The 27,979-nt window shown below is 42.6% G+C and overlaps 1 protein-coding gene across 4 annotated transcripts in view; it reads right to left on the bottom strand.

The window, feature by feature from the left end:
• Crtc3 (CREB regulated transcription coactivator 3) overlaps positions 1-27,979 on the bottom strand; it is a 156,337-nt gene that overhangs the window by 21,809 nt on the left and 106,549 nt on the right. For 3 of the 4 annotated variants that reach the window (XM_029555933.1, XM_017803099.2, XM_008852771.3), the window contains 5 exons: positions 24,153-24,272; positions 12,362-12,423; positions 11,355-11,417; positions 9,145-9,245; positions 1,644-1,679 (listed from right to left, as the gene is read on the bottom strand). In XM_029555933.1, the coding sequence (XP_029411793.1) occupies positions 1,644-1,679; positions 9,145-9,245; positions 11,355-11,417; positions 12,362-12,423; positions 24,153-24,272 (382 nt within the window). The remainder of the gene's footprint in view (positions 1-1,643; positions 1,680-9,144; positions 9,246-11,354; positions 11,418-12,361; positions 12,424-24,152; positions 24,273-27,979) is intronic. The other variant, XM_017803101.2, reaches the window with a different exon arrangement.

The raw sequence follows: 27,979 nt of genomic DNA, 5'->3' as shown, positions 1-27,979 counted from the left end.
GTTCCTCCATGGCCTGTGCTCCAGCTCCTGCCTCCAGGTTCCTGCCCTGAGTTCCTACCTTGGGCTCCCTGATGAACTGCGACCTGGGAGTTGTAAGACAAATAAACCCTTTCTTCCCCAAGTTGGTACTGGTCAGAGTGTTTTGTCACAGCAATAGAGAACAAACTAAGACACATGCAGACCCATAGCAACTCTCCACAGCTAGGGGACAAGAACAATAAGCTCTGGAGAGCCTTTATAGTTCAATGGAATGGGAGAACAAGAATTGAAAGTGTGGCTGGGCATGGTGGCACAGCATTTGGGAGGCAGAGGCAGGTGGATCTCTGTGAGTTCAAGGCCAGCGTGGTCTACCTAGTGAGTTCCAGGACAGCTAGGGCTACAGGGAGACTCCATCTCAAAATAAAAAAAAAAAAGGCTTTAGTCTTGCCAACAAACTTTCAAGTGAACATTTACAATCAAGATACAAGACAAACTTTAGAAAGGAGCAGTATACAAGGAAGCAAGAGCAAAGTGCTATGTTGAAACTAATGATCAGTTTAAGTCTAAATGAACTAACACCAGCAAGAGCTGGCAAATGCCTGGAGCAACTAGGATGTTTCAAAAAAAAAAAAAAAAATTGAAAGTGCTCTGAAAGGTACTGTGGATGCTAGCAATGTTTCCAGGGCTAAGCCAGGCAGCTTTATGACTTAAGGCCCAAAAGAGATTGGTTACAGGACAGTGACTTAGGATTGTTTTCTTTGAGTTCACTGTTTTTAGTTTCTTTTTGTATACAAAGAATTCACTGGGGAAAACCTTGAAGTAATTTCTTCATTTTTGCTCTGATGTATTAGATGTTTAATGATGTTTCAACTTTTCATGATTTTATTCAACACCTAAAATGGTTTTCTCAGAACAGAGTTTGCAGGAGAGAGAGAGAGGGAGAGAGCTGGGAGATGGAGAGCTGTATCTCTCGTACAAGTGATCCTCATTTATCATAATCCTCATGAGCCTGATTTCTGTGGCACATAAACCTAATTTAGCTGCTCAGTAATGAAAATTACACTGCAGCTATCTTATAATAAATTTGCATTTTCTTTTCAAACTCTCAACGTAGCCAAGGCTGGCCTTGAACTTATGATCTTCCTGCCTTCATGTCTTAAGTGCTAGAATTAAAAGTATGTGCCAACATGTCTGGTTTATTTGGTGCTAGGGGCTGAATCCCGAGCTTCATGCATGTTAGATAAGCACTTTACCATCTGAGCTACATCTCAAGCCCAAACTTGCATTTTCCTTACTTTATTTAAATCACTCACAGTGACTTTCTAAATGGGCAAAGACAGGGTTAAGAGAGAAGGACAATTAACTGTTTAAGTGATTGATGCATTCATATTTTCAGGTGGTTACAACTTTTGCTTCCCTGCACAACCTTGTGATATTTTATAGTAGAGATTTGGATAACAAGGAACCTTTATAATCTAGTCACATATTTTCTTTCTCATGGCTCTGATCATGTCTAGCTAAGTTTTCTAGAGCATCTTAGGTAAGTAATCCAATCAACAGCTGTCAGTCTTTTGGGAAGTCTTGAAAATTTAAGTATGATTAGGTCAAGCTGTGAAAGATTATACATATAAGAGTCAGCATCCCACCCCAACACGTGTCCATACCTTCTCCGTGGCCATCACTTTCATCATCACAGAAACCTGGGAGGAAAGAGAAACACATGCTTTTATGCAGTGCTTTCATTTACTCAATTAGTAACCTAATGATTTGAAATACAATCTTTGAAAATGCTATAGCAGTTCTGACACATCTAAGGTGCTTTAGTAGTCATACTAACAGATGCAGCTTTTGGAGTCTAAGGTTGGTGCTTATGTACTCTTCCTTTAAAAGTATCTCAGTCTTAAATTTTCTTACTCTGTCCCAAGAGAAGAACACTCACTGGTTGACAAAGTCTAGGAACCTTTCTTCAAATCACGAAGCAGAAAAGTTTGTAATGCTTCCAAATGCTCTATTTTGGTGGAGGACAGGTAACTCAGAATCCATGTCACTGTTCTAATACTTACCATGGGTGGAAGTTCCATGATGGACACACTTATATATATTTCTTATACAATCAAGTTATTTAAATATTATGTACCTAGAGTCTAAGCCAATTTCAAAAGTATATATGGTAGCTATTCACAAAGTTTTAAAAAACTGACTTGGAACAAATTCTAGTTCAATGAAGAACCCATAAAGTCACGGCAGATGATGAAGTAGAGCACTTCCTATGCCTCTAAGCTGAAAAACTGTGCCTCAAATGTAATAGCTTACCTAGCAATCTCCTTGAGTGATCAACTGACCCAAATGAATTTTCAGCACAGAGTCAAAACAAAATTTTAAGTCTACGCCTTTAAACTTAGGGTTTAGATAACTTTCCGGATGGGGTTAAACCATAAATTAGCCTATAAAATTTTAATGAAACCATAAATTAGTTAGCCTATAAAATTGTAATGAAACATCTAACATTCAACAAATTTGCTAGATTCCTGTACTATGCATTAGTGGGATTGGGGACAGGTGACTCAGTGTCGATAGGAAGCCATGAAGTGGGAGCAAATTCTTTAACTATGAGTAGAGCCTAGGGGCAGGATTGACAAATTGACAATGAGAATACAGGTCATTACTTAAGCATACTCACAAAAGACAGTTTCTCCCAGGCCCCAAACTAGAATCTAAGTTAGTAGTTGAAAACTTTATTTTTACTTTTTGTTTTTTAGAGACAGGATCTTACTGGCTGTCCTGGAGCTTGCTAAATAAACCAGGCTGGCCTTGAACTCACAGTCTCCTGCCTCTGCCTCCAGAGTGCTGGGGTTAAAGGCATGCTCCACCACATCTGACAGAAAACTTACTCTGGGCCCAATTTTCCAAAGATGTTGGCCCAGAAAGTATGTGATTTACATGTCACTCAGTGGTAAGAGTGCTTGCCTAGCATGCCAAGGCCATGGATTTGACCCCAGCACCACAAAAAAGAAAATGAAAGAGAAAGAAACAAAGAAAAGAATCAGAGTAAAAAACAGAGAAGAAAAGTAAATTGGCCAAGTTTTAGAGACTTGGACTAAGCTGCTGCTTATTTAATCAGGGAGTTAGCACCTCTCAAGTCGTATGAAAAGCAAAGCATTAGAAAATGAGGTTCAGAGAAACAAGGGTACTCTATAGTTAGGACTATCAAGAGAGGAAAGGGGGCTGGAGAGATGGCTGCTCTTGTAGAGGACCCAGGTTCAGTTCCCAGGAACCACATGGTAGCTAAAAACCATTCGTGACTCCAGTTCCAGGGGATCCATCACCCTCTTCTGGCCTCTGCAGTCACTGTATGCATGGGTGCACTTATATACATGCAGGCAAAACATTTATACATGTAAAATAAAAACAATCTTTAAAGTTTTTTTTAAAAAGGGGAAAGATGCTTCTAATTCAAAATTTGACTTTTTGAGAAAAGGCAAGGAACTTGACCATTCTGATTATTAAAATATGATTATCCTATTAAAAATGAAAAAAATTAATCTTTATGCAATGGTCTGCTGTGGTATATTGAAGCATCTCTTCATGATCAAGACAGTCTAGGTTTAATTACTAAGGCTGACTACTCCCTACAATATGAAGAGTTAACTAGGGCCATCATGTGAATCTTAGAGGCAAGCAGATTCCCTGTGTGATATCTAGTGCCCGCCTCTCCCTCAGACTAGAGCAGGAGGCAGACTTCAAGCCTAAATCAGGCAGCAAAGAACATGGAGGAAGACAATAATAACAGCTTTCTGTGTGCGGGGCACCTCACATAATGATCTCATGTAATCCTCAGAGCAACTGTATGAGGCACATGCTATTACCATGCCCATGATCAATAGCTAGCTGTGGGACTAGAACTCTGGCCAGTATGTCTTCAGAAAGTCCATGTGCCTAATCAATTTACAGTGCCCGGAGGAATTCAGACAAGTAGAAGGCTAAGGGACTGTTCAGTGAAAAGAGAAGGGGGAGGAGTGGGAAAAGGATAAAGAGAAGAGGAAAAGAGGAAGCCATACACAGCAGGGGCAGGGAATGATGCAGTCTGGCTGCACAAGATGGGAGATGTACTGGATAGAAGGAGTCTGCCAGTATTTCAGATGAGGTGGCAAACAGAGGTTTGGGTTAGCACTAAGCTTTTTTTAAAAATATTTTTTATTTAGTATTTTTATTTTATGTGTATGAGTATATTGCCTGCATGTATATAAGTTCACCCGTGTTGTGCAATGCTATAGAGGTCAGAAGAGGGCATTGGATTCCCCTGGAACTGGAGTTAAGGACTGTTCATAGCCGCCATGTGGGTTCTGAGAATCGAACCCAGGTCCTCTGCATGAGCAGTCAGTGCTCTTAACCGCTGAGCCATCTCTCCAGCCCCAGCACTAAGTTTTAAAGACTGTTCTTGTGGCAGAATTTGATATGTTCTGAGATAGTCTCAAGGCCAGGAATCAAGTAGAAAACAAACACAATAGACTGGGCAAGAAGCACAAAGTAGGTATTTGGTAGTGAGGACAGAAAACATGAGGCATACTTCAGACATGCTTCAGGGAGAGCTCAAGTAGAGCCTGGTTCCAGTGTGGGGGTGAGAGACAAGGAACTAGGATAAATTAAATATCACTCTCAGGTGTTCCACTTAGATGACCAGAGACAGTGGCAGCAATAACCAATATTTGTTCTAAACCAGCATATAATCAAATCTGTTCTAAGCTGATGGTTGTTCTAAACTAGCATATAATCAAATCTGTTCTAAGCTGATGGTTGTTCTAAACTAGCATACAATCAAAATAGCCAAGTTTGGATTTCTAATACTAGATAAAAAATACCAAAGGGCGCAATTAGAACTAAAGGATTAAAAATAAAAAGCAAGTTATGACTGTATATCTTGAAACAGAGGAAATTAATTCACATCAGTCCCATAGGGGACAAGACAGCAATGACCACACCTCTGTTCCAGAAACCCTCACAGGGGCCTCAGGGGGCTGACCTAACTAAGTACATCTGAAATGATGTTGCTTTTATGTGCTCTTATGCCTGGAAAGCCTAAATAACCCCTTGTACAGTCTTGATGTGAAGTAGAGACATGAGGGTGGATCCCTTAACCACAGTGCATCCTAAGGAAGTCTCTAGAATTTCTCTACTTAAAGACTGTTCTTGTGGCAGAATTTGATATGTTCTGAGATAGTCTCAAGGCCAGGAATCAAGTAGAAAACAAACACAATAGACTGGGCAAGAAGCACAAAGTAGGTATTTGGTAGTGGGGACAGAAAACATGAGGCATACTTCAGACATGCTTCAGGGAGAGCTCGAGTAGAGCCTGGTTCCAGTGTGGGGATGAGAAACATGCATATTATATGGAGCATGTAACAGTGTGCATGTGGAAGTCAGAGGACAACCTTGGGTGTCAGTCCTCAACTACCTTGTTTGAGACAGTCTCTTGCTGCGTGCCACTCTATACACCAGACCTGGCCAGTGAGCTTTGGGGGAGTCTCTTGTCCCAGCCTCCTCTCTTACCACAGCAGTTCTAGGATTACAGCTGCATGCTGCCACATCTGTCTTTTTCATGGGTTCTTGGGATCGAAACTCAGGTCCTTACACTTGCATAGCAGGAACTTTATTACCCACTGAGCCATCTCCCCAGCTCCTGATGACACTCTTCAGACCTGAGATGCTTGTGTCAGGCAAACAAATACATTAACAGGCACACACACACACACATTTTTTTTTTTTTTGTCTTTTTGAGACAGGGTCTCCCTGTAGCCCCAGCTGGCCTGGAACTCACTATGTAGACCAGGCTGGCCTTGAATTCACAGAGATCTACCTGCCTCTGCCTCCTGGGTGCTAGGACAAAAGGCTTAGCTACCATGCCCGACTCAGGCTTATATCTTTCATGGTTATTTGCATTTTAAATCTTCTCCTTAATTCTGCAAATCAGAGTTTAGTGCTGGTTGAAAGATCACTGAGGTATAAAATGTGCCTTAGAGGAGAAGCTTGGAGGACTGTAATACTCAGAGACATAGTCCGCACTCTTTTCTGTTAGTCCCTAGGCTATTCCCTGAAGAGCAAGGCCACTCTAACCCCCTCCTCCTCATGCTGCTATTAGACAGTTTAGGGACAAAGCAAGACTGTGGGACAGAGCAAGTGTCACAGAGAGCCATTGTGTCTATCCATCCACACATGTGTGTGAAACAGTAATTAAACTGCACATGCTGCCAGGGAAATGGGTAATTAAATAAGAAAAGAGAAATTATAAAACCTCTGTTTGGTGGTATAAAAGTTTATTTCTGTCATTTACAACTGCATATCATTTATGTCTAATTGCCATGTAACTTGATAACCATTATAAAAATTACTGAACATGTATCAGGCTAATGGCTTTACTTCCCGGGGACATAAAACTGAGCTGGAGAATAGATCATATACTTGATGACTCTAGTAGCTAAGCTACAAGCAGGTACTCCCTCATCATCTGCTCCTAACAACAATGACAACAATGAAGGGCTTCCATCACTGTACACAAGAAAGATTCCCAGGAAAGAGCAGCTATTATTCTTTTTACCACAGAACCTAGTTATGGACCTTGATTATATTTTCCCATCATTTAAAATTTTTTTACTTTATTTGGTGGGTTCTATAAAAAGAAATACCTTTTTTGTGAAGCTAGTTGGTATTTTTAAAATCCAAAAGGAAAGAAAAGGAAAAACTTTAATGAACTACAGGGGGAAAATACATAAAACCATTTAAAATAGCTCTTACCAACAAATATAATTCTCCAGAAATAATTCCCATCCTTGGAGACTTGAATAATATTTTAAACACACTGGGTTTCCCATGTAAACACATCCATATTTGGATGTGTTTCTGAGTTCTGTGATACTCGCAAGGCGACTACAGGAGCAGGCACACAGGGCAGACATTCATGCTGGAGGCTGACCCACCTTTCATGGTTGGGAGGTATTGTGGCCCTATAGTTTCTAACTGCTGATTTTAAAGGAGACCACCAAGATTCCCAAGGCAACCTGGAGCCCTGTCCAGGATTTCCTCTCTTCCTCTCCCTCTCTTTCCTTATTGTTCTGCCCACATGAATCAACATTTGAATTGGTTCACTTTTCTGATTCATTCTTGCACCTGCTGATAGCTCTTACCTCTTCCCTTAGAGGCTACATTACCCTTAGAATAAATATTTCAATTCTTTATTTACTTTTCTCTTTGTAGATAACCTTTAAAACTCCTTAAACTGCCTTAGGTTCCCTTGTCCTCTAGAGGCCTTTGGCCCCTTCTAGAAAAGCATAATGACACAGAGGACAATGCAGAGGCAGAAACACAAAGGTTCCAGGGCAAAAAAAAAAAACAAAACAAAAAAAACCTATCAGGCTGGGTGGCTCCTACTCAGGATGATAAATACCTTGCTGGGCTCATAGGCACCTCTAACTGGTTACGGTCTCTGTTTTAAGGATATACATATATTTTATATGTATCCCACATACCCCACCTCTCTACACACTGTTCAGTGACCCATATCCAATTCCAATTTCCCAGCCAACTTTATTCTCTTATTCCCATGTGTGGAAATATGTCAGATGTCCCTAACCAATTCTAAAAGCTTTCACATTTTACAAGCAAATAGTAATTTTAGCAAATGAACGGCACCAAAGAAACAAATACAGCATCAAATACAGCATCAACTGTATCAAACCCCATCCACACTATCTGCAAGGAAGGAAGTACATGAATGGTTTTCCTCAGAAGGAACACAGACATTTTAGGCTTTAAATAGGCTAAAAATGTAAAGAAAACCAGAAAATCTAATGTCTTGGATAATCCTTGTACTCATAGTCAATCTATATATGGAAGCCTGTGTTCTTTCTAGATTAGAAAGTCCAGAAAGACAGGTATAGAAAGCATCTGAATGAAGCATCCTCACTTCAGGTGCAGGTTAGATGTAGGGACACAGAGTAGACTGACTTTTGGAGTGCTCAGTACCATGAACCACTGTCGGATTTCTTCACACTTCTCCAGCAGTGAGGGCTCCTCTGTACCAGGCACTGTGTCAGGTCTTGGTTAGGACAAGGTCTTTAAGATATTGCTTCTGAGAAATCTACCCTAAGCAGAGGTAGAGAAGTGTCTACACAAAGAAGTAGTTGAGCTTGCAGGTGGTCACAACACCTACATGTAGGAGTTTTGGGACATGAGAGAACATGGGTAGCTCTGAATCAGCAGGGGGAGGAAGGGGCTGGAAGGCTCCACAGAAGTATGAACACAGCTAAGGCCAGGTAGGAGAGGGAGATATGAGAATGGGATTAAACAGCAGTAGAATCCAGGTGGTTCACACAGCTGATGTGGGGACTGAGGCTGGGAACAGAAGACAGATGTATGCCAGGGTCCATGTCGCTCCAAATGAAGGTCTGGAAGGAGAGGGTGGTACTGAGGTGTTCAGTAGGAGAGCATGAAGAGCAGAGGGCATGAGGTGGTATGTGTCTACCCTTTCCTGGTTCTTTTTTCTCAGACTCTCTCTGGCCCAAGGGAGGAAGAATGGTGTTCTGAGCAGCAAGAAACAGGCAATGTTTGGTTACAGCTCTGCACCCTCTCCCTCACCTTGTTCTCCGGGACATGCCTTACCACAGAGAAAGACCTCCTTGGCTCTCCCCTACCGCCTAGTCTTGAGTACTCCTCCCATGGGGACCACCTGTGCCAGTGCTGCTGTCCCCTGGGAGAGTCTGCCTCATCCTGGAGTTCAGCAATACAAGGTCCACAGACCTACAAAGGGAAGCCAGTCGCTCTACCTGACCTTATCAGTAACAAAAGACTCTTGAGAACCCAACATAAATTAGACTGGAGTGATGTAAAGTTGGGAATAAAGACCAGCAAGCATGTTATTGGAAAAGTCCATGTAAAAGATGATGAGTGCCTAGAAAAGGGCTGGTACCTCAGGGAAGAGAAGTTCAAAGGCTAAGAGATGCCAGCAAGGTGCCATGGAAGGGGTATATCTAACTCTATCACGACCACACACACCTTCCCTGCCTGTGGCTTTCTCTGAAGACCAGCAAACGGGGTAAGGACAAGCACCACATAAGCTTTTCTCTCTCAGTTCCTACAGGGCAGAATGAGAAAGCAGGGGCCTGTGTGTCTTACCCATGTATGGGGCAGGCCAGGCTGACTGGCCCCCTCCTCCATAGGGGTCCTGGGGCTTGGTGCTCAGAGCACTCGTGTGAAGAGCAGAATCAGAATTGGTCCTAAGGAGGGGAGGAGAAAGTCTGGCTGAAAATCCATTTTTCCTTAGTGAAATGCAGTTTCTTTGCTGAATATTACCAACAGGAAAGAAGGCGAAAATAATCGACTTACAATCCATAAAATGCAGGGTCAGGACCTACCTGAAGTCCTTTACATCAATAAGGGTACCTGAGGACTACCACATGTCCACAGAGCTTAATTTGTATTTGAACAGCCTTAATGCTTTGAAGCTAATGGCATGGTGACCTATTTCAGCAAGGCAGGACTCAGATGCACAGCTTTCCTCTAAGACCTTCCTTTTCCTCTTTGCAACTCAGAAGATGGGCCGTGGCTAGTCTAATCTTTGGCCACACTAGTTTTTCTCTCTGTCTGAGAACTTCTGCCCTATGTGAAGGACCACCTAGAGCAGTAGCCTTTAAGCCCTTTTGGGGGAGAATGGAGGATCAAGATTATTTCAAAATAATACTACCACGTCCATTGCTTCTTCACTCTTACTGGTGGCACAGTGGGTTTTTTTTTTCCAGCAGCTGTGTCCATGTGCCATGCCACCAGAGCCTGGAAGCACAGGCAGACTCTGGCGGCCTTCAAGAGCTTGGTAAAAGGTACCACAATACAACTATTCTCAGTAGTTTTTGTTGTTGTTGTTTTAGGAAATGCTGTGTTTCTTTTAAAAATGTTTATGTTAGCATGTAATAAGTTTATTATTTGCTATGCTTAAATGCATTAATGAGTACATTTCAAATCTCTCAGTCTGGTTTCTAGTATCAGTAGATAAATATCAATAGGTATACTCACATGGAGAAGTGCTCTTTGAGGGCTTCAGTGTTTTTTAAGAGTGTAAAATGGTCCTAAGACAAGAAGTTTGGGAACCACTGATCAATAGCAAATTTCTCAAATTCTCCCAGATGGCTCTTAGTGTAAGGACAGCCTCAGCTTCAAAAGACACTTTTTTATTTATTTCATCCAAGGTCAAACTGTCTGACATAAAGGGGGACACATGAGCAACTTTAAGTTAGCCTAAAATGGTTCTTTGTGGTCTGCCCCAGGCAACTGTGACTATTAAGCCACATGGCTTCAAAAGAGGGAAGAGGCAACAAGGGAAAAACCCTTAGGATGCAGCAGATACAGCCTGAGCTGTGGGAGCTCAGCGCCTTCAGAGTCAGAGACACTCAAGAGAACACCGTTGAATGCAGAGACAATGGGATACAGACTGGGTATTGGACCATGCAGAGGAAATTACTATTAATTTTGTTGTCTGAAACGTGGCTATAATTTTTTCAAGCTTCTCATTGGCTTATACTGTTAGATATTTACAGGTGAGACGCTTTAGATGGTCATGGGAATAATATATGAAGTGGAGTGTAGAGAAGAAATGAGGCTGGCAGGTTCCAATCAAGACTACATCACACTTTAGTGGGCACAGGGGGTCTCTGACAACTTTCTCCTGTGTATGTTTAAAATTTTTGCACCACTGAAAGTTTTTTTGTTTTTGTTTTTGCTTTTAACAAGGTCCAGCTATATGGCCCATGCTGCTCTTGAACTTGCAGTCTTCTTGCCTCTCAGCCTCTGGAGTGTTGGGATTATAGAGAGCCACCGTGGCCAATTCAAGCATTTTTTAAAAATCTTAGTCCCTTTAAATATTATGTAAGGGGCTTTGAGCAAGTCATTTATCTCCTTAAAATAGAAAACTGGCATTCATTCTTGCAGTGCTAAGATTAAAAAACGTCCTAGGTTATTCCTAAAGTACGGTCCAAAGTGATCATGAAGATAATTGATATTTACTGAACACTGTTACCATGTAGTATTTTATTTAATCCTCACAGCCATCCTATGATGGGTACAACTGCCTCCATGCTCAAACTAAAGCAGATAGAAGTTACTCTGCTCAGGTTCACACACTAAGAGTCGAACCATGGCGGTCCCCTCCAGATCTCTTGTTCTTCTACTGTACTGTTATAATCCCTACAATTCAGTAATTTTTTTTCTTTACCACTTCTTACAAACACAACTGACATAAACAAACTTTGCAGCAAGATAATATGTAAAGACTATCGGGACAATCAAATTGGTCTCCTTTAGAATCTACTTCTATTAGGAAATAGCCCATGTACCTGTTAAGTGCAGATGTGAGCCTGAATCCAGGATGCTTTTCTTCTTTCCAAGGAGGCTGCTGCCTTTAAAAACCAGAACAACATAAAAGAGAAATAAGTTTAATCACAGGAGTGAAGGAGAACTTCAGACCTGGGCTTGAAAGCTGGCTCTTCTACTAACCTAGCTGCACAGCTGGAAGTTACCTGGAATGCCCAAGCCTCACTCTCTTTGCTCATTACTGCAGAAAGGAGGCCAGACTGAATGATCTCTGAGGGTATAGGAGCTGATTTCCAGGGTAACTATTGAAAATCCATAGAACAGCACTGGCTATCTGGGGCATATATGGTAATAACAAATGGCAAACAAGCACTTTGGATGTTGGCTGAAACTAGTCAAAGCTATGATGACCCCCTCTCTAAGGGGCAGGAGGTCTTATTCCAGGTGTATAAAAATTTATCTCCCATCAATCTGTTGGTAAATGTTAGCCTAATATGTTTCTATTTGAATCTAGATTTGCTTAAATAATTTATATTGTATATTTTCAAGTAAGTTCAGGATTGTACATGGAAAGACAAGTTTTTTATGTTATTGTTGCTTTTGGAGACAGGGTCTCACTTTGTAGCCTAGGCTGCCTGGAGTTTGCTCAAACTTGTGATTCTCCTTTCTCACCCTCTTGCTTATTGGGATTAAAGGCATGTACCAACACACCCAGGCTTAAGACTTAAGTGTCCTAAGATAAAACAAAGTTCTATTTTTATGGTAAAAATATCTAGCTGGGCATGTGGCACATGCCTGTAATCCTAGCACTAGAAAACTGGAGGCAGGAGGATCAGGAGTTCAAGGCCATTCTAGGCTACATAGTGAGTTTGAAGCCAGCCTAGGCTATGTGAGGCCCTGTCTGAAATGTTAAACAACACTAAACACAGTAAGTCTAAAACAGCATTCAACGTGGATAAAGCAAAGTGAAATCATCTAAAAAAATATATGCTTATATCTTTTAAAATATCTTTCAACACAGTTTGCTTACCTTGGCCAACTCTCATCCAGGGGCTGTGAAGAATAACTGGCTGCAAAAGTATTTCCATCAAAGTAGAATTTTTAATAAAGGAAAATAAAATTAATGGAAAGTTGCAACAGAATAAGGAACTGAAATTGGAGAGGGTACCCCTGAGTCTTTGGTTCTTGATCTCTACAGCTGATAGCTCCTCTTCCATGTGCTCTCTTATCAGTATGTCTTATTCCCCCCTGGAAAGAGTGACTGGTTCAGGAATGGGCTCAAACACAAACAGGACCAAGGAGGGTACTTTTGAGGTGAGGAGTGATCCCAATTTAGGTATTTGAGTCTGGGTGGCTGCTTTTGGAGAACAGTCAACACTACAGAAGTAACACTATCATATGGCTCCCTGGCTATAGCCCTTAGGTTTCCAACCCTGACATAAGCCAGTAAATTTCCTTTCTCCTCAGAAAGCTGAGGCAGGAAGATGAAAAGTTTGAGGACAGAATGGGCAACTTAGTGAGACCTTCTCAAAACAAAATATAAAGTACTAGAGATATAGCTCAGTGGTAGAGCACTTACCTAACATGTGCAACCCTGTGTTCAATCCCCAATAATAGGGAGAAAATACCTTCTTTTTCCTTTTGAGTTTTTTTTTCTTTTTGTCTTTTTGAGACAGGGTCTCCCTGTAGCCCCAGCTGGCCTGGAACTCACTATGTAGACCAGGCTGGCCTCGAACTCACAGAGATTCCCTTGGATTAAAGGCATGCTCTACCACGCCTTCTTTTGAAGTTTAAAAAATACTTTTTTATTTGAAAATTACATTTTGATCAAATCCACTGCCCATTCCCTCCCCTTCAATTCCTCCCCTGTCCCCTATCATGTCTCCCTCCCAACATCATGTGCTTTGTTGTTTTTTTTTGTCTTTTTGAGACAGGGTCTCCCTGTAGCCCCAACTGACCTGAACTCACTATATAGACCAGGCTGGCCTGGAACTCAGCAATTCTGCTTCGGCCTCCACAATGCTGAGATTATAAGTATGTGCTACCACAACTGTCTAAAAAATTCCACTCTCTAAATTAAGGTGAGGTCCAGTTACTTATAATCAAAAAATTAATTTGTAGCAAATGAAAATTCCTGGCGTTGTCAAAGGTTCTGCTTTCTAAGTTCTGTGTTACTTGTTGAGTCTAGCATGACTGAAGACATTCCATATATGTGGAAAGACAAATGGGATATGTACTCCACACACCGTACAGCAGAGCTGTTAGTGTTGGTTTAGTGAATTACATTCAGAGGATTATCTTAAGTCATTTCAAATCATATCATTCTCTTGCTTTGAAAAAAAAAAAAGGTCATGTATGGTGGCATATGCCTTTGAATTCAGCCAGCACTCTGGGAGTGAGAGGCAGAGGCAGATGGATCTCTGTGAATTCCAGGCCAGCCTGGTCTACATAGTAAGTTCCAGGCCAGCCAGAGCTACATAGTGAGACCTTGTCTCAATTTTTTAAAAAATTTAAACACACACACACGCACGCACGCACATTTGATGATCTTCATGCTGAAAGGCAAATCAGACTTTATGGCTTGATAATTGTAGCCCTTCACAATGAGGCTACGAGGCCCCTGAGAGCTCTCATCTCTACTCCAGTCTGGGCTCCACCATCGCAGCTGTACTCTCCTGCCTCTGCCTTTGCTAATGCTAGGTCCCTCTCCTTTCTTCCTAGGTGGACACAGCTTCCTTACAGGCCTTACAGGCCTGGCTCTCCTCCTCGCCAATCCCACACTCTTTAAAGATTTAGTTAGTATTCATCTGTATGTGCCTATGTAAGTTTATGTGCACCACATGTAAGCAAAGTGAGTTGGATTCCCTGGAGCTAGAATTTTAAGTAGTTTTAAGTTTCGTGATGTAGATACTAGGATCTAAACTCGGGTCCTCTGTAAGAGCAGTAAGTGCCCTTAACCACTGAGCCCTATCTTAGCCTAAACTATTTTTATCTTCTATATCAATGACTGGATTAATATACATTTAGCCATCACTGATAATTTTTTTTTGAGATGGGGTCTCCCTGCAGCCCAAACTGCCCTGGAACTATGTAAACCAGGCTGGCCTCGATTTTACAGAGATCCACCTGCCTCTGCCTCAGGAGTGCTGGGATTAAAGGAGTGTGTCACCACACCCAGCTACCCATAATATTTTGATCTCAAATCTTTCTTTCTAAAAAATATTTTATTTTTATTTTATGTGTATGAATATTTTGCCTGCATGTAAGTACACCACATACATGCCTGGTACCCAGGGAGACCAGAAGAGAATCCTAGATCCCCTGGAACTGGAGTTAAGGAGAGATGTTAGCTGGATGTCAGCTGCCACGTGGATGCTGGGAACTGAACTCAGGTCTTCTGAAAGGGCAGTAAGTGCTCTTAATCGCTAAACCATCTTTCCAGCTCCCCCCGCCCCAAATCCTTGCACCCAATTTTTATTTGAGAAATAATACATAAAGAAGATGCAAAGTATATACTAAGAGGCCAGAAACATGAAAATGGAGATAATAAGCACCTACTGTGACAGGCCTGTGCCAAATTCACACTCTTTTATGACCCTAATAATCCTGGGATGCAGATGATATGATTCGCATTTTATAGCTGAAGAGACAGAGGCTCAGTCCTTAGAAGAGTTGAGAGATCTAAGATCCCACAGCTGGCATGGCAGGCTGGAGGGGTCAAACCTACCACACACTGACTCCAATACTCTAGATTGTACCAAGTCACACTGCTTCCTAGAAAACAGTGAACTGGCACCATGGGCCCCAGAAAATATGTACCTGGAGTATTCGCAGAAGAATGGAGCTAGGAAACAGTATCACCTGCTTTGGCTCAGGAGGAAATGGGAGTTTTGATACAGAGGGGACCTGTGCTAGAGGCCCTGGCTAGGCATCTCAAGTGAATACAGAATATGGAGTTAGGGAAATGTGGGCCCTAATGGGATCTTAACAATCCCCTGAAAAACATTTCCATTGCTAAGAAAAGCATGATGCTTGCAAGGTTTGTCTTCTAGGTTCTTGCTTTCTTTGTCATGTCTCATTATCTTATTTCTTAATCTGACCTGAGCCAACACAATGAAACAGAGATACACATCATCAACTTGATCAGGCTTGGTGTATGTGAAGTACAGGGTAGATTCTTGTAGGAACAGAAAGGCAGAGGTGATGAAGGAGTAGGAAGGCCCTGTGAGATATGAGCATTTCAACGATTGCTGGTAAGGCCAGCAGGGAGGAGGCACCAAGTCTTATAGCTTATGCCTTTCTCTCTTCTGAAGAATGTGATGAATCTCTGCTCAGAAAAGCTCAATGTCATGATGTCTAGCATGTTTCTCAGTACACTGCCATCCTTAAAATCATTACATCCAATTAAGCAGTACTGACCATTCAAGTTAGAATGCAGTATTATAATGGTAACACAATGATAAAATATTTGTTATTTCAATGTTGAGGAATAGTGAGTTTGTAGGCATTAACAACATGAAAATGTAGTAAATTCTTGCCATTCTTTGTATGACTAGTGTGCTGGATAGCTTTAGTGTCAACTTGACACACCTGGGTTGAGGAAGCCTCAATTGGGGAACTGCCTTCTTTGGGCTGGCCTGTGGCCATGTCCATGGGGCACCTTCTTGATTGCTGAGTGATGGGGGGGAGCGCTCAGCCCACTGTGGGTGGTGCCACCCCTGGGCAGGTGGGCCTGTGTTGTATAAGAAAGCAGGCTGAGCAGGGGCCAGGGGAGCAAGCCAGTAAGCAGCGTTCCTCCATGGCCTGTGCTCCAGCTCCTGCTTCCAGGTTCCTGCCCTGAGTTCCTACCTTGGGCTCCCTGATGAACTGTAACCTGGGAGATATAAGCTGAATAAACCTCTTCCTTCCCCAGTTGGTATTGGTCAGAGTGTTTTGTCACAGAAATGAAGAAACAGACTAAGACAACTAGGCTAAGGTTAAAAATCTAGAAGATATGACTCAGAGTTTTCTTTTTTAATTCAGTCTCATCTAATTTGGTGGAGTGTGAAAAACCCAAAAACTTAGCCAGGTGTTTTTGGGAGGCAGAGACAGGTGGATCTCTGTGAGTTTGAGTCCAGCCTGGTCTACTTAGTGAGTTCCAGGCCAGCTGGGGCTACATGGAAACCCTGTCTCAAAAAGTCAAAAAAGTAAAAAAAACCACAAAAAAAAAAAAAACCCAAAACTACAGGCAACAAAAGAAACACTAGGCTACAAGCACACTGTTCAGCTCAACAGAAGGAAAACCTAGAAGAGGTTTGTACTTCTGATGATCTCAGAAAACTGCATTCAAATGGCCTTAATTAATGTCTTAATATTGGGATGTACTAAAGATCAGTCTAAAGACAAAAAAAAAAAAGCCTTTATTTTTTACCTTGGGTTTATTGTTTAACTGGGCAGAAATGCTGGGGTCCCTGCTGGTTGTCAGAACATGAACAAAACAGAGGCATAAAGGAGAAGAAATGTTTTTTGCATGCCACATGGCTCCTTCTCCATTACCTTCTTAGGCAGCTAAACTTGGCTAGTTAAATCTGAAAAGGAGGGACAAAAAATGGAGTAAACAAGGAAGAGGTGGTTGCAATGGATGGAAATAGAAATTGAAGTTTGAAAGCGCCTCCTCACGCTGCCATCCCTCTGTGTACTCCTCTAGCTCCTCCTGCTCTGCCTTCCATTCAAACGTTCCCCGGGTCCTCTGGCTGCCCAGTGTCAGCTCACATCCACAGGGGACCCAGAATCCCTTGGTATCAGGTAGAATGGAAGCAGGGAAGGCTGGAACACTTTCAGAGACTGGCCAGTAAACCTCAGACACAGAAGCCTGGCTTCTCAGCTTTCCATGCAGTCCCATCCTTACCAAGTTCCAGTTGAGCACCTTGAAAATCCATGCCTCCAGCTACTGACAGCTCTTGAGGATCCCAAGTCCATATTTCCAACTACCTATGTAATTTTTCCTCCCAAAGTACCCAGGCACTTAAAATCCAACAGAACATGCCTCATTCTCTGCCCATCATCTGTACTTCTTATAGTCTACTGTGTTTAATGAGGGGCCATCCACCTACACTCAAGTTGCTCAGTCATCTCAGAGTCCTCTCTCTCCCTGAGTCTCTACAGTCAGAAAGGATGAACTTGAGTTCAATCCACTGATAAGGGACCTCTTGATCTTAACTCAGGAGGGTGAGGGAGCAGTTCTCACTCACTCTTCCTTGGAAGAGGGGGAGAAGCTCTTCTTTCTGCTGATAAGAGAAGATATCTGTTGGTCATTTACCAAGTGTGGGTGAGGTTTCTGAGCCACAGAAGCTCAAAAGAAGTTCCATCCTGTCTTTTTTTCCCTTGGTGTTGTCTGACTTGTGTTCTCTTGGTTTCTGTCTTCATGTGGTAAGGACAGCTTGAGGAGGACTCCAGGATGACCTTCTAGAGGTGGCTGGGAAGCTGGTCATTTTCTCTCCTACTCAATGTTCTGCCAGAGTTGTAGGCAGGCCTGTGACCTTCCCTGTAGCTGGCTAGTTAAGTGGACTTGGAGTCTGTAATAGAACCCATTCATCAAGACAAATTCCAGGGCCTTATTTATTAGATAAAACTGGTTACTATTTAGTTCCTATTTTCTTTAAATATTTTCTTTATTATTTTTATTTTAAGTGTATGAGTATATTCCTTATATGTATATGAATGCACCCATGTCATGCAATGCTGCAGAGGTAAGAAGAGGACGTCAGACTCCCCTGGAACTAGAGTTAAGGACGGTTCTCAGCCATCATATGAGTATTGGGAATTGAACCCAGGTTAAGAGCAATCAGTGCTCTTAACCGCTAAGCTATCCAGCCCCTCCTTTCTGTTTTCTAAGTTATATCTTTACTGTTACTCTACTTGCTCTTGTCCCTTGGTTTCTTTCTTTTTTTCCTCCCCTCTCTCCTTAAGATCGGGTCTCACAGGGCAGGAGAGATGGCTCAGCAGTTAAGAGCATTTGCTGTTCTTCCAGGGGATCCAGGTTTGATTCTTTTAACCCACATGGCAGCTAACAACCATCTATACAAGTAGGCAAACACTCAGACATATAAAATTTTAAAAATGAGATAGGGTCTCATTTAAGACCAGTCTGGCCTTGATGTAGCCCCTGCTGGCTTTGAAATCACTACAAAGCCCAAGTTGGTCTTGAACTGCAGCCATCCTTCTGCCTCGGCCTCCTGAGTGCTAGAATTGCAGGTGTGAATCACCATGCTCAGTCTAACTATGCCCCTACAGAATATATCTTCAGGTCAATTTTATTATTAGTGTGTATATGTATGATGTGAGTGTGGGGAGGCATACAGGCTGCAGGTCATGTACAGAGGTCAGACAACAACTTTATGGACTCAGTTCCCTCTGTCACCTTTACATGAGTTCTGCACTCAGGACAGTAGGCTTACATGAAAGCACCTTTACCTACTGAGCCTTCTCATTGGCCCTCAAGTAAAAACCTAAAAGAGGTGCAGATGTGAGAGCTTTCTAAGTCTGCACTTTCCTGTTTCCTCACATGTGAAAGGTAAGCAGGGTACATGTGAGATTCTGAAATCAGTTTTAAGTTTCCCTTAAGACTGAAGATCTGGGATTGAAGAGATGCTCAGCAGTTAAGACACTGGCTGCTTTTGCACAGGACCCAGGTTCAGCACCCACATAGTAGCTGACACTGTCTATAAATCCTCTCTTCTGGCCTCCGTGGGCATTACGCATACATGGTGCACTTACATGCACCATGCAAGCAAACCATTCATATATGTAATATAACAATAATAATAATAATAATAACAATAACAACAACTCTTAACACTTCCTATCTGTCCTCTGATGTGATATGAGTGTCAGATAAAAACTGAATTTTGTGATTACATAGGTTTTGGAAACCCTGTAAAGATAGGAAGTTTTGTAACTCTAGAGTTTCTTGGAGCCCTACTATGTACCACAAGGCTCTGACAGCAGACAGAGAGCATAGTGTTCCTCAGATTTAACAGCTCTGAAATTTCCACCCTGTTGTGATGAAATAAATCAAAGCAAGGCAGACTGCCGAGGGGAGTGGTTCCAAACTGTGGCAGGTCCTCAGGCACAAGACTACTCAAGCCAGCAGCACTCTTGACTCTGATGGGAAACTTTCTAAACATTTTTTTTTCCTTTCAAAATAAATATCTCTTAGAAAATGTCATTTTCTATTATTCTTTAGTATGTCCTCTTTTTTAATGCATTACCCACAGATCAGAAAATATTTATTTGCTGTTAATTTATGGGACTATTTCAGAAACTCAACAAAATGTGTGTGGGATGCAGCAAGTATGCTGCTGTTGAGAAGTGAGGAGGGAAAAGGGCTGCTAAAGGCATGGACTGCTGCAAAAAGGTAGAAGCCTTGAGACTGAGTTCCTCTGGCCAGAAACAGCCTTTGTGGTATTTCTACATTGCCTGCAGGTGGCCGTGGTGGGCCAGGGTATCACTGCGGTCCTGCCCTGGCCTTGTGCAAGCCATACATACCACCAGCACAGCCCACTGCCTTTGCCATCTCTATAGTACAGCCACCCACTTCAAAAAGAATCTCCTGTGCCTGAGCCCTGCTTGTCATGGCTGCCCACTCTGGGAGGAACCTGGAGTATTTGTTAAACAATGTTCATTTTATTTGTGTCCACCATATCCGTGGACTGAACCCTGACCTAACTAGTCTGCTCATCCTAAAATAACACCCAAGCCAAGAAACAATCAAAAAAAGAGAATTTGGATTACATTATTTTTCTGTTTATATCAACAAAGATTCAAAATGACAAAATTTCATTAGAAAGATAAAAGACAAGTATGAAAGGCAACAGTTTAAAATGAGTTATTTCACAACCAACAGAATACAGGCCAAGAAAGAAAAGAAGGACCCAGCACTCAGGAGGCAGAAGCAGATGGATCTCTGAGTTCGAGGCCAGCCTGGTCTACATAGTGAGTTCCAGGCCAGCTGGGGCTATAGGGAGACCCTGTCTCAAAAAGACCAACCCCCCCCCCCGCCACCGCCCGACAAAAAAAAAAAACCAAAACACCTAAGATGTAAAATCGACCCACTTTCAATTTTTACTTGATGCTCACAGTCTCTTGACTCCTCAAAGGGTCTCTCTGGTTCATTAGTAGGCTAATGAACTTTCTCTGCATCAGCAGGTGTCCAGGCCTAGGATACCAATTAGGAACTTAGGAGGAAACCACAGATAAACTGCTCATGATCAGTGAATCAGATTTGTACTCCCTGGAGAACAACTCTGTGTATTCACTACTTTTTCCTTTGGGGACTTGACAAGCTTTGCTGATGCTCCCACAAGCCTATTCAGAATCAGGCTATCCCCTAGGATGTACTACCTAAAAAGAGACAGGGTTCCTCTGAACTGCTACTCTTTTATACATTACCATCTGGTCACTCCACCTCCACATACACTCTGGCCTCTTTGCTGCCCTGTGTCATCTCCCAAAGAGGTATAAACTCAAGCAGGCAGGGATGATATCTCATTTACCACTTTGTCCCCAATGCTTAAGATATTGCCTGATTCAGGCAAGGGTCTCCATGAATATGTGTTTAATAAATGGATGTACTATCCCCTTACTTTTTACTTAACCTTCAAGCCTGAATCTCCCTCCACAATGCCTTCTCTATCCCCTGGACTGATTTAACTGTTCCTCATGGGTGCTCACACCATTCCCAACCAATTCGGTTTCAGACACTACACTGTGCTAAGAACACCTTCTGGCTTAGCTCCCTCCCACTGATTAGATTCAACTTGAGGACAGGGACCATAGTATATCACTGTTATGTCTACAAAATGGTGACTGGTCACTAGTAGATTTTGTTATTGTTTTGTCTTTTTTTGAGACAGGGTCTCCCTGTAGCTCCAGCTGTCCTGGAACTCACTATGTAGACCAGGATGGCCTTGAACTCACAGAGATTCACCTACCTCTACCTCCCAAGTGCTGGGATAAAAGGTGTGTGCTACCACACCTAGCTTATTGTTTTTTTAATATTTTATTATTTTCATTTTTTAATGTATATGAGTGTAATGTCTGTATGTATGTAAGTGCACCCATGTCGTGTAGTGCCCACAGAAGTCAGAAGAGGGCATCCGATTCCCTGGAACTGGAATTAGGATTGTTGTTAGCCGCTAAGTGGGTGCTGGGAATTGAACCTGGGTCTTCTGCAAGAGCAGACAGTGCTCTTACCTGTGGAGTCATCTTTCTAACCCCCTTTGTTGTTGTTTTATGACAGAGTCTCACTACGTAGCCCAGGTGGGTCTGGAACTCACTATGTAGACCAGACTGGCCTCAGACTCACAGAGATTACATGACTCTGCCTCTTGAGTGGTGGGATTAAAGTGTGCCACCATGCCCAGACCACTAACAGGTATTTAATAAATGGTGTTTTGTTTTTTTTTTAAAGGAAGGAAGGTTTTATTTTGGCTCACAGTTTGAGAGTATAGGCATAGCAGAGAAGTGATGGTTTATAAGTATGAGGTTTCTGTTCAAATTGTCTCCGAAATCAGGAAGCAGAGAGATCAATGTTGGTGTTCATGTAACTTTCTTCTTTTTATTCAGTCCAGAGCCATAAATGGTCTTTAAAGGAACATTTTCCTCTTTCTCTTTTTTCAAACCCCCTTATTGGTCTATTCCTTTGGTTGATAAGGTTATGCATATACAAATATACTGGTACTATACTTGCTTCAAAAAGTATCTGAGATAGCTACATATACATACATATAGAGAAATGCATTGCATGACATATAGAAAGCACCAATGAGAGAAAGAGGGAATTGAGGACTGGGGAAGCAGCTCGGTGATACAGTACTTGCCTGGCATACCTGAGGCCCTAGGTTCAATCCCCAACACAAAACAAAGGAAAAAAACTAGAAAAATTAAAATATACTATATTGGGCTCAGGTTTTTTGGGAGGAGGGTTATTTATTTCTTTATTGAGACAAAGACTGGCCTGGAACTAGTTTATCCTATCCTCCTTTCCTTTTTCCTTCTCTTCCAACCCCTCTCCTCCTCTTCCTTCTCCCTCTCTCTTTCTCTCCTTTCTTTCTTTCTTCCACCTCCCCCTCCTTTCCTCCCTTCCTTTTTCCTCCTTCCTTTCTTTCATGCTGGGAATTGAACCCAGGGTCTTATACAAGCTAGGCTCTCTACCACTGAACCACACCACCACTACCAAAAAACTTTTTCTTGAACCCAAAGCCGTGAGAATGCTAGGTAAGCACTCTACCACTGAGCTATATCCAGCCTCTGTGCTGTTAAATCAAGAAAAGAAACATTAAATCTTTTGCTTGAAAATTACAAGCAATTTGAACAACTGTCTAGTGTGCTACTCCCTGTCTACATTTTGCATTCTGTGTAAAGTTATTTATATTCCAGAAAGGAATTCTTTAAATCATTTGTCTTATTTTCCCTGACAATGGCCACATACTGTACAAAGCTAGAAGTCAGTATCTTTGTGGACCAAATGTGGTGTGTCTGGCCCAGAGAGCTGGGAGAAATCAGCATTCCCCAGGATCATTATCCTCGCCTCCCAAATAGATTAAAACTCAAGGGCCCGTGAAGACAAGAAAAGTTGGGCTTTCCTCTGTGCACCCCCACAACTTCTCATGGGCTCCGTCTTGTATATGGTCCTCATTGCCACTGAGCAGACAAGCCAAGGCTACGTGAGTCACAGCAGTGGAATCCTGGGCAAGTAACTCTGATATCCAGTTTTCTCATGGGAAAATGGGGGTTAAAAAGTAAACAACTCATTTTGTTCTGAAGACTAAATTGCCCATCACAGTGCCTGGCATAGGTAGGTGCTCAGTAAACACCAGTGCCCTCCCCCACTTCCTGGTTTCTAGGCTTGTGAAGCCAACTCTAACATCACTGCCAGGAATTCAGTTCTCTGAGTTCTCTGAAGGGAGACCTGCCACACCTCTCTGCTCCTTCTTCCTCTACCCGTGCCCGTCTGAGAAGAGTGAAGTGAGAAAAGACCCCCCCGCATCCAATGTGTCTATCCTGCCAGTTCTCAGTTCTGTCTGTCCACAGCCCTCAAAACTGTGCTGGCCCCACGACAGAATGCCACTACCAGCCTGCCCCTCCACCCCTAATACTGCTTAAATAAAACTATCAGATCAATTTACTGGCTCCTTTGCTTTATGGCTACTTAGCAACAAAGACGTGTCAAGTACACAGCACTGTGTAAAAATTTTCCTAAATATCAAGTTTACATTTTACTTGTCATTTATTGAGTTTGAAACACTACAAATAACCTTATGAGATTGTTTCTTTACATTCCAAAAGCAGGTGGATATCAGGTCAACATAAATACAAGTAAATAATCAATTTGTCTGTCCTTTTTTTTTTTTTTCTCTCTGAGAAAGGGTCTCCGTGTAACCCCGGTTGGCCTGGAACTCACTATGTAGACCAGACTGGCCTTGATCTCACAGAGATCTGCCTCTCCTTCCTGACTGCTGGGATTAAAGGCGTGCGCCACCATGCCTGGCTTTTGTTTGTCCGTTTTTGTTAGACAGACTAAATTTCTCTAACTTGACTCAAAGTCAGGTTTAACTCTACTGAATTACACATTCAGTTATGTTATTCAACGGAACTTTATCAATTTTTCATAAACCCCTACAATGGTCTCTCCAGTTCTGGCTGTACCGATATTTCTTGTTTGAACTCATTTACTTTTACTGCCAGATCAGATGAAGCTTTTGAAGCCACCAGAGAACTAAAGCGAGATAAATCCTTGGCAATTTCAAAACTTACTCCCCTCAGACAGTGAAAAAGGATATTTGTCTCCCTGGCTTGTCCCCAGACCTTCGGTGGAGGGGGTGGAAGCGGTTCCGGGCTGGCCTCTCCACCAGCCCATGGTGGCGGGTTCCTCGAATGTTATCATTTTGATGAAACGAAGGCTGCAGAGACAAAGGAAGAAGAGTTGGCCTCTGACTATGAAATTGCCACACCCCTCAAGAACAACTGATAACAGCTATAAAAACTGAGTTTCTAATTTTCTTATTACATATTGGTATGTGCCTTGTGTCAAGGTAAATAAAATAATGTAGCATGTGGCACTGTTTCTATATAATCACAGAATATATAAAAAATAGTCCTTAAAGTGCTAATATGGAAGTAGAAAGAATGATACATAAGAACTGTTACAGTTAGAAAATGAAGAATTGGGATTATGGTCTCAATCTCTTTCAATCTCTTGACTGCTCAGAGCTAAAATTCTATCACTTAAAAATTAATTTATTGCTGGATGTGGTAGTGCACACCTTTAATACCAGCACTCAGAAGGCAGATTTCTATGAGATAGAGGCCAGCCTGGTCTACATAGTGAGTCCTAGGACAGCTGAGACTACAGGGAGACTGTAAAACAAAATGCCAACAAACATAACAACAACAAAAGGTATTTATTGGGCTGGCAAGATGGCTCAGGTGGTAAAGGTAAGTCAGGCAAGTCTAGTAACCTGATTTCAATCACCAGATTCTACATAAAGGTGGAAAGAGAACAAACTCCACCAAGTTGTCCTCTGACCTCCAGACATGTACTGTTGGAATGTGTGCCGATGCATGTGCACACACACACACTAAACGTTTAAAAATGTATTTATTAATCTGGGTATGGAGGCACACACCTCACAGAACTTGAGCAGCAGAGGCAAGATAATCACAAGTTTGAGGCCAACCTAGGCAACAGAGTAAAACCCTATCTCAAAAAAAGAAAAAATAAACCAATCACACAAAAAATTAAACTCTACTACCTTGAAGACTTTAATTTTTCACTGCTTTTCAAGTTAATATGTCTACAACTTTACATAGTTGTACCCATAGAGTACATATATTTCTGAAATCCATCTTTTGCACTTAACATTATTTCATAAGCATAGCTGCATGTATTACCAAATCTTCCTGTTTATTAATTCAGAACCTGTACAGTACTCCATTTCTAATGTCCATAAAGCCAGTAATCCACATTGCAATTCAAAAACCACATAACCTGGAGACATGTCAGCATCCTCCATGCTAACAACTTTGTCTTCCTTACTTATTACTTGGGAATGATGATTAGCGTCTACCTAGGCTTGTTAAGAATATGAAATATGCCAGGCATGGTGGTGCATGCCTTTAATCCCAGCATTTGGGAGGCAGAGGCAGGCGGATCTTTGTGAGTTCGAGGCCAGCCTGGTCTCCATAGTGAGTTCCAGGACATCTGGGGCTACAGGGAGACCCTGTCTCAAAAAGACCAAAAAAAAAAAAAGAAAAGAAAAAAGAGAATATAAAATAAACCAGGTGTGGTGGGCACATGCCTTTAATCCCAGCACTAGAGAGACTGGGGAGGCAGAAGCAGGCGGATCTCTGTGAGTTCAAGGCCAGCCTGGTCTATAAAGCAAATTGCAGGCCAGATGGGTCTACAAGGAGACCCTGTCTCTAAAAAAAACCAAAAAAAAAAAAAAAGAATATGAAAATATGAAATAAGGGGCCAAAGAGATGGCTCAGTGGGTTAAGGCACTTGCCACAGAGCCTGATGGCCTGAGTTTGATCCCTAGGACCCACATGGTAGAGAGAACTCCCACATGCACGCTGTGACACATGAGTATCCACACCCACATACATATGCAAAGAAAGAAAGAAAGAAAATGAAATGAGATCTATTATGTGTAGACTTACCCATTCAGAATTATCTGAACATTAGAAGGCAGGATGGAGCCAGGAGTGGTGGTGCACGCCTTTAATCCCTGCACTTGGGAAGCAGAGGCAGAGGCAGAGGCAGGCAGATCTCTGTGAGTTTGAGGTCAGCCTAGTCTACAAGTGAGTTCCTCTTGTGGTCAGGAGAAGCAGCATTATGGATAGGGGCTTCCCTAATAGGCAAAGCCTCCATATCTCTCTCAAAGGAGCTAGATCTTGGTGAGGCACCACCTGTGGCTTATGTCACACCACCTTTAAGAACTGCAGCCTGGAATGAATGGCTGAAAAAAGAGGTGAGTGGACCATATGACTTGCTGTAGTCAATGACTTGTGAGACAGATAAGATGTAAATGTAACATAAACTCCCATATTTTTCTTTCTGCCATGAGAATACTAGACACAAAATCAGAGATGCTCCTTCAGCCTGGGCTGCAAAGATGCACAGAAGACAGCTTCAATAGATGCTCTGAAGCCACTAACATGTCTTTTTTTTCCCCCCCAAGAGCTGAGAACTAAACCCAGGGCCTTATGCTTGCTAGATAAGTGCTCTACCACTGAACTAAATCCCCAACTGAAGCCACCAGCATGTAATACAGGTGAAGAGTTGATGTTTGTTGAGAGTCCCAGAGTGTTTGGATTGGTTGTTACTATAGCAAAGCTGGCTACCATGGGAGTGATGGCTGAGAGGGCTGTACTGAGGAGAGTTCCATTTTCCTTGAAGGGCAACTACCCATGCTATCCAGGGTACAGTATAGACCACTCAAGGAAGACAAAGCATGTGCTTAGCATAATAGCACAGCACAGGAAATGCAGAGGGGGAAAAAATCTATCTGAAAGAACTTTCAGTAATTCCGCCCACCGTTCTATACTCCTAGTTTGGGCCCTGCGCCATTCCTAGTCTTGGGGCCCCAGACACTTGGGGAACCAATACTGCTTCCTGATCCCTCTCACCCAGACAACTCAGTCCCGTTCTTGGGCCCCAGGAGCAGCGCTTCTGGTCCTGGCCCCGCCCTCACCTCTCTCTGTTTCCCTGGGCCTGCACCACCGGCTAACTATCCTAGCCTGCACTACTATCCTCAGACCTCTTGGGATAAGTCTATAGCGCAGCCCTCCGCGCCTGGACTCCCTAAGCCACATTCACCCTTCCATCCCCCCTGCCGGTCTATACTCCCAGTTTGGGCCCTGCGCCATTCCTAGTCTTGGGGCCCCAGACACCTGGGGAACAAATACTGCTTCCTGACCCTTCTCACCCAGACCGACTCAATGCCTTTCTTGGGCCCCAGGAGCACCGCTTCTGGTCCTGGCCCCTCCCTCACCTCCCTCTACTTCCCTGGTCCTGCAACACCCGCCAGCTTCTTTCTGGGGCTGACAGCCTCTTCCTGGGGCTCCGAGGCCTACCTTTACTCTCCCTGATCCTTTGCATCCAGTACAACCCAGCTACTCAATCCACTCCCTGGGAAATCTTGGGGCTTCTTCCCTCCCCATCTGCCTTTGCATCCCTGTGGGGCGTGGCCACGGCCAGGGTCTCAGGTCAGTCCAACACCCAAGTTCCTGAGGCCAAAAGCATTCTTAGAAGATTCCAGACCTAAGGAGAAAGTCTGAAAACTTCTGATCCACATTGGAGTTGGGCCACTGCGGAACTCCTGAAGACAAAAACAATCCGGCCTCGACAATATAAAATCAAAAGAGAGAACCAGAAGCTTAGACAAACCAACTCTTCATACCCAAAAAGTAAACCACAAAGACACATAAAGCTCAAAAATAAAAGAAGCAGAACTAAACTTGAAGGCCCGAGTATCACACAAGAGTCAGAAACTACAAAAGAAATTCACATGTCAAAATCACAGAGAAAAAATAATAACATGAAAAACCAAAATAACATATCCCCACCAAATACCAGTAATCCTCTAGAGGAGCACAATGAGAATCC

This window comes from Nannospalax galili, unplaced genomic scaffold (genome assembly GCF_000622305.1).
Source record: "Nannospalax galili isolate Female #2095 unplaced genomic scaffold, S.galili_v1.0 scaffold185, whole genome shotgun sequence".
Lineage (NCBI taxonomy): Eukaryota > Metazoa > Chordata > Mammalia > Rodentia > Spalacidae > Nannospalax > Nannospalax galili.
Note: the sequence above shows the minus strand (reverse complement) of the source record. Positions and strands in the feature narration are given on the sequence as shown.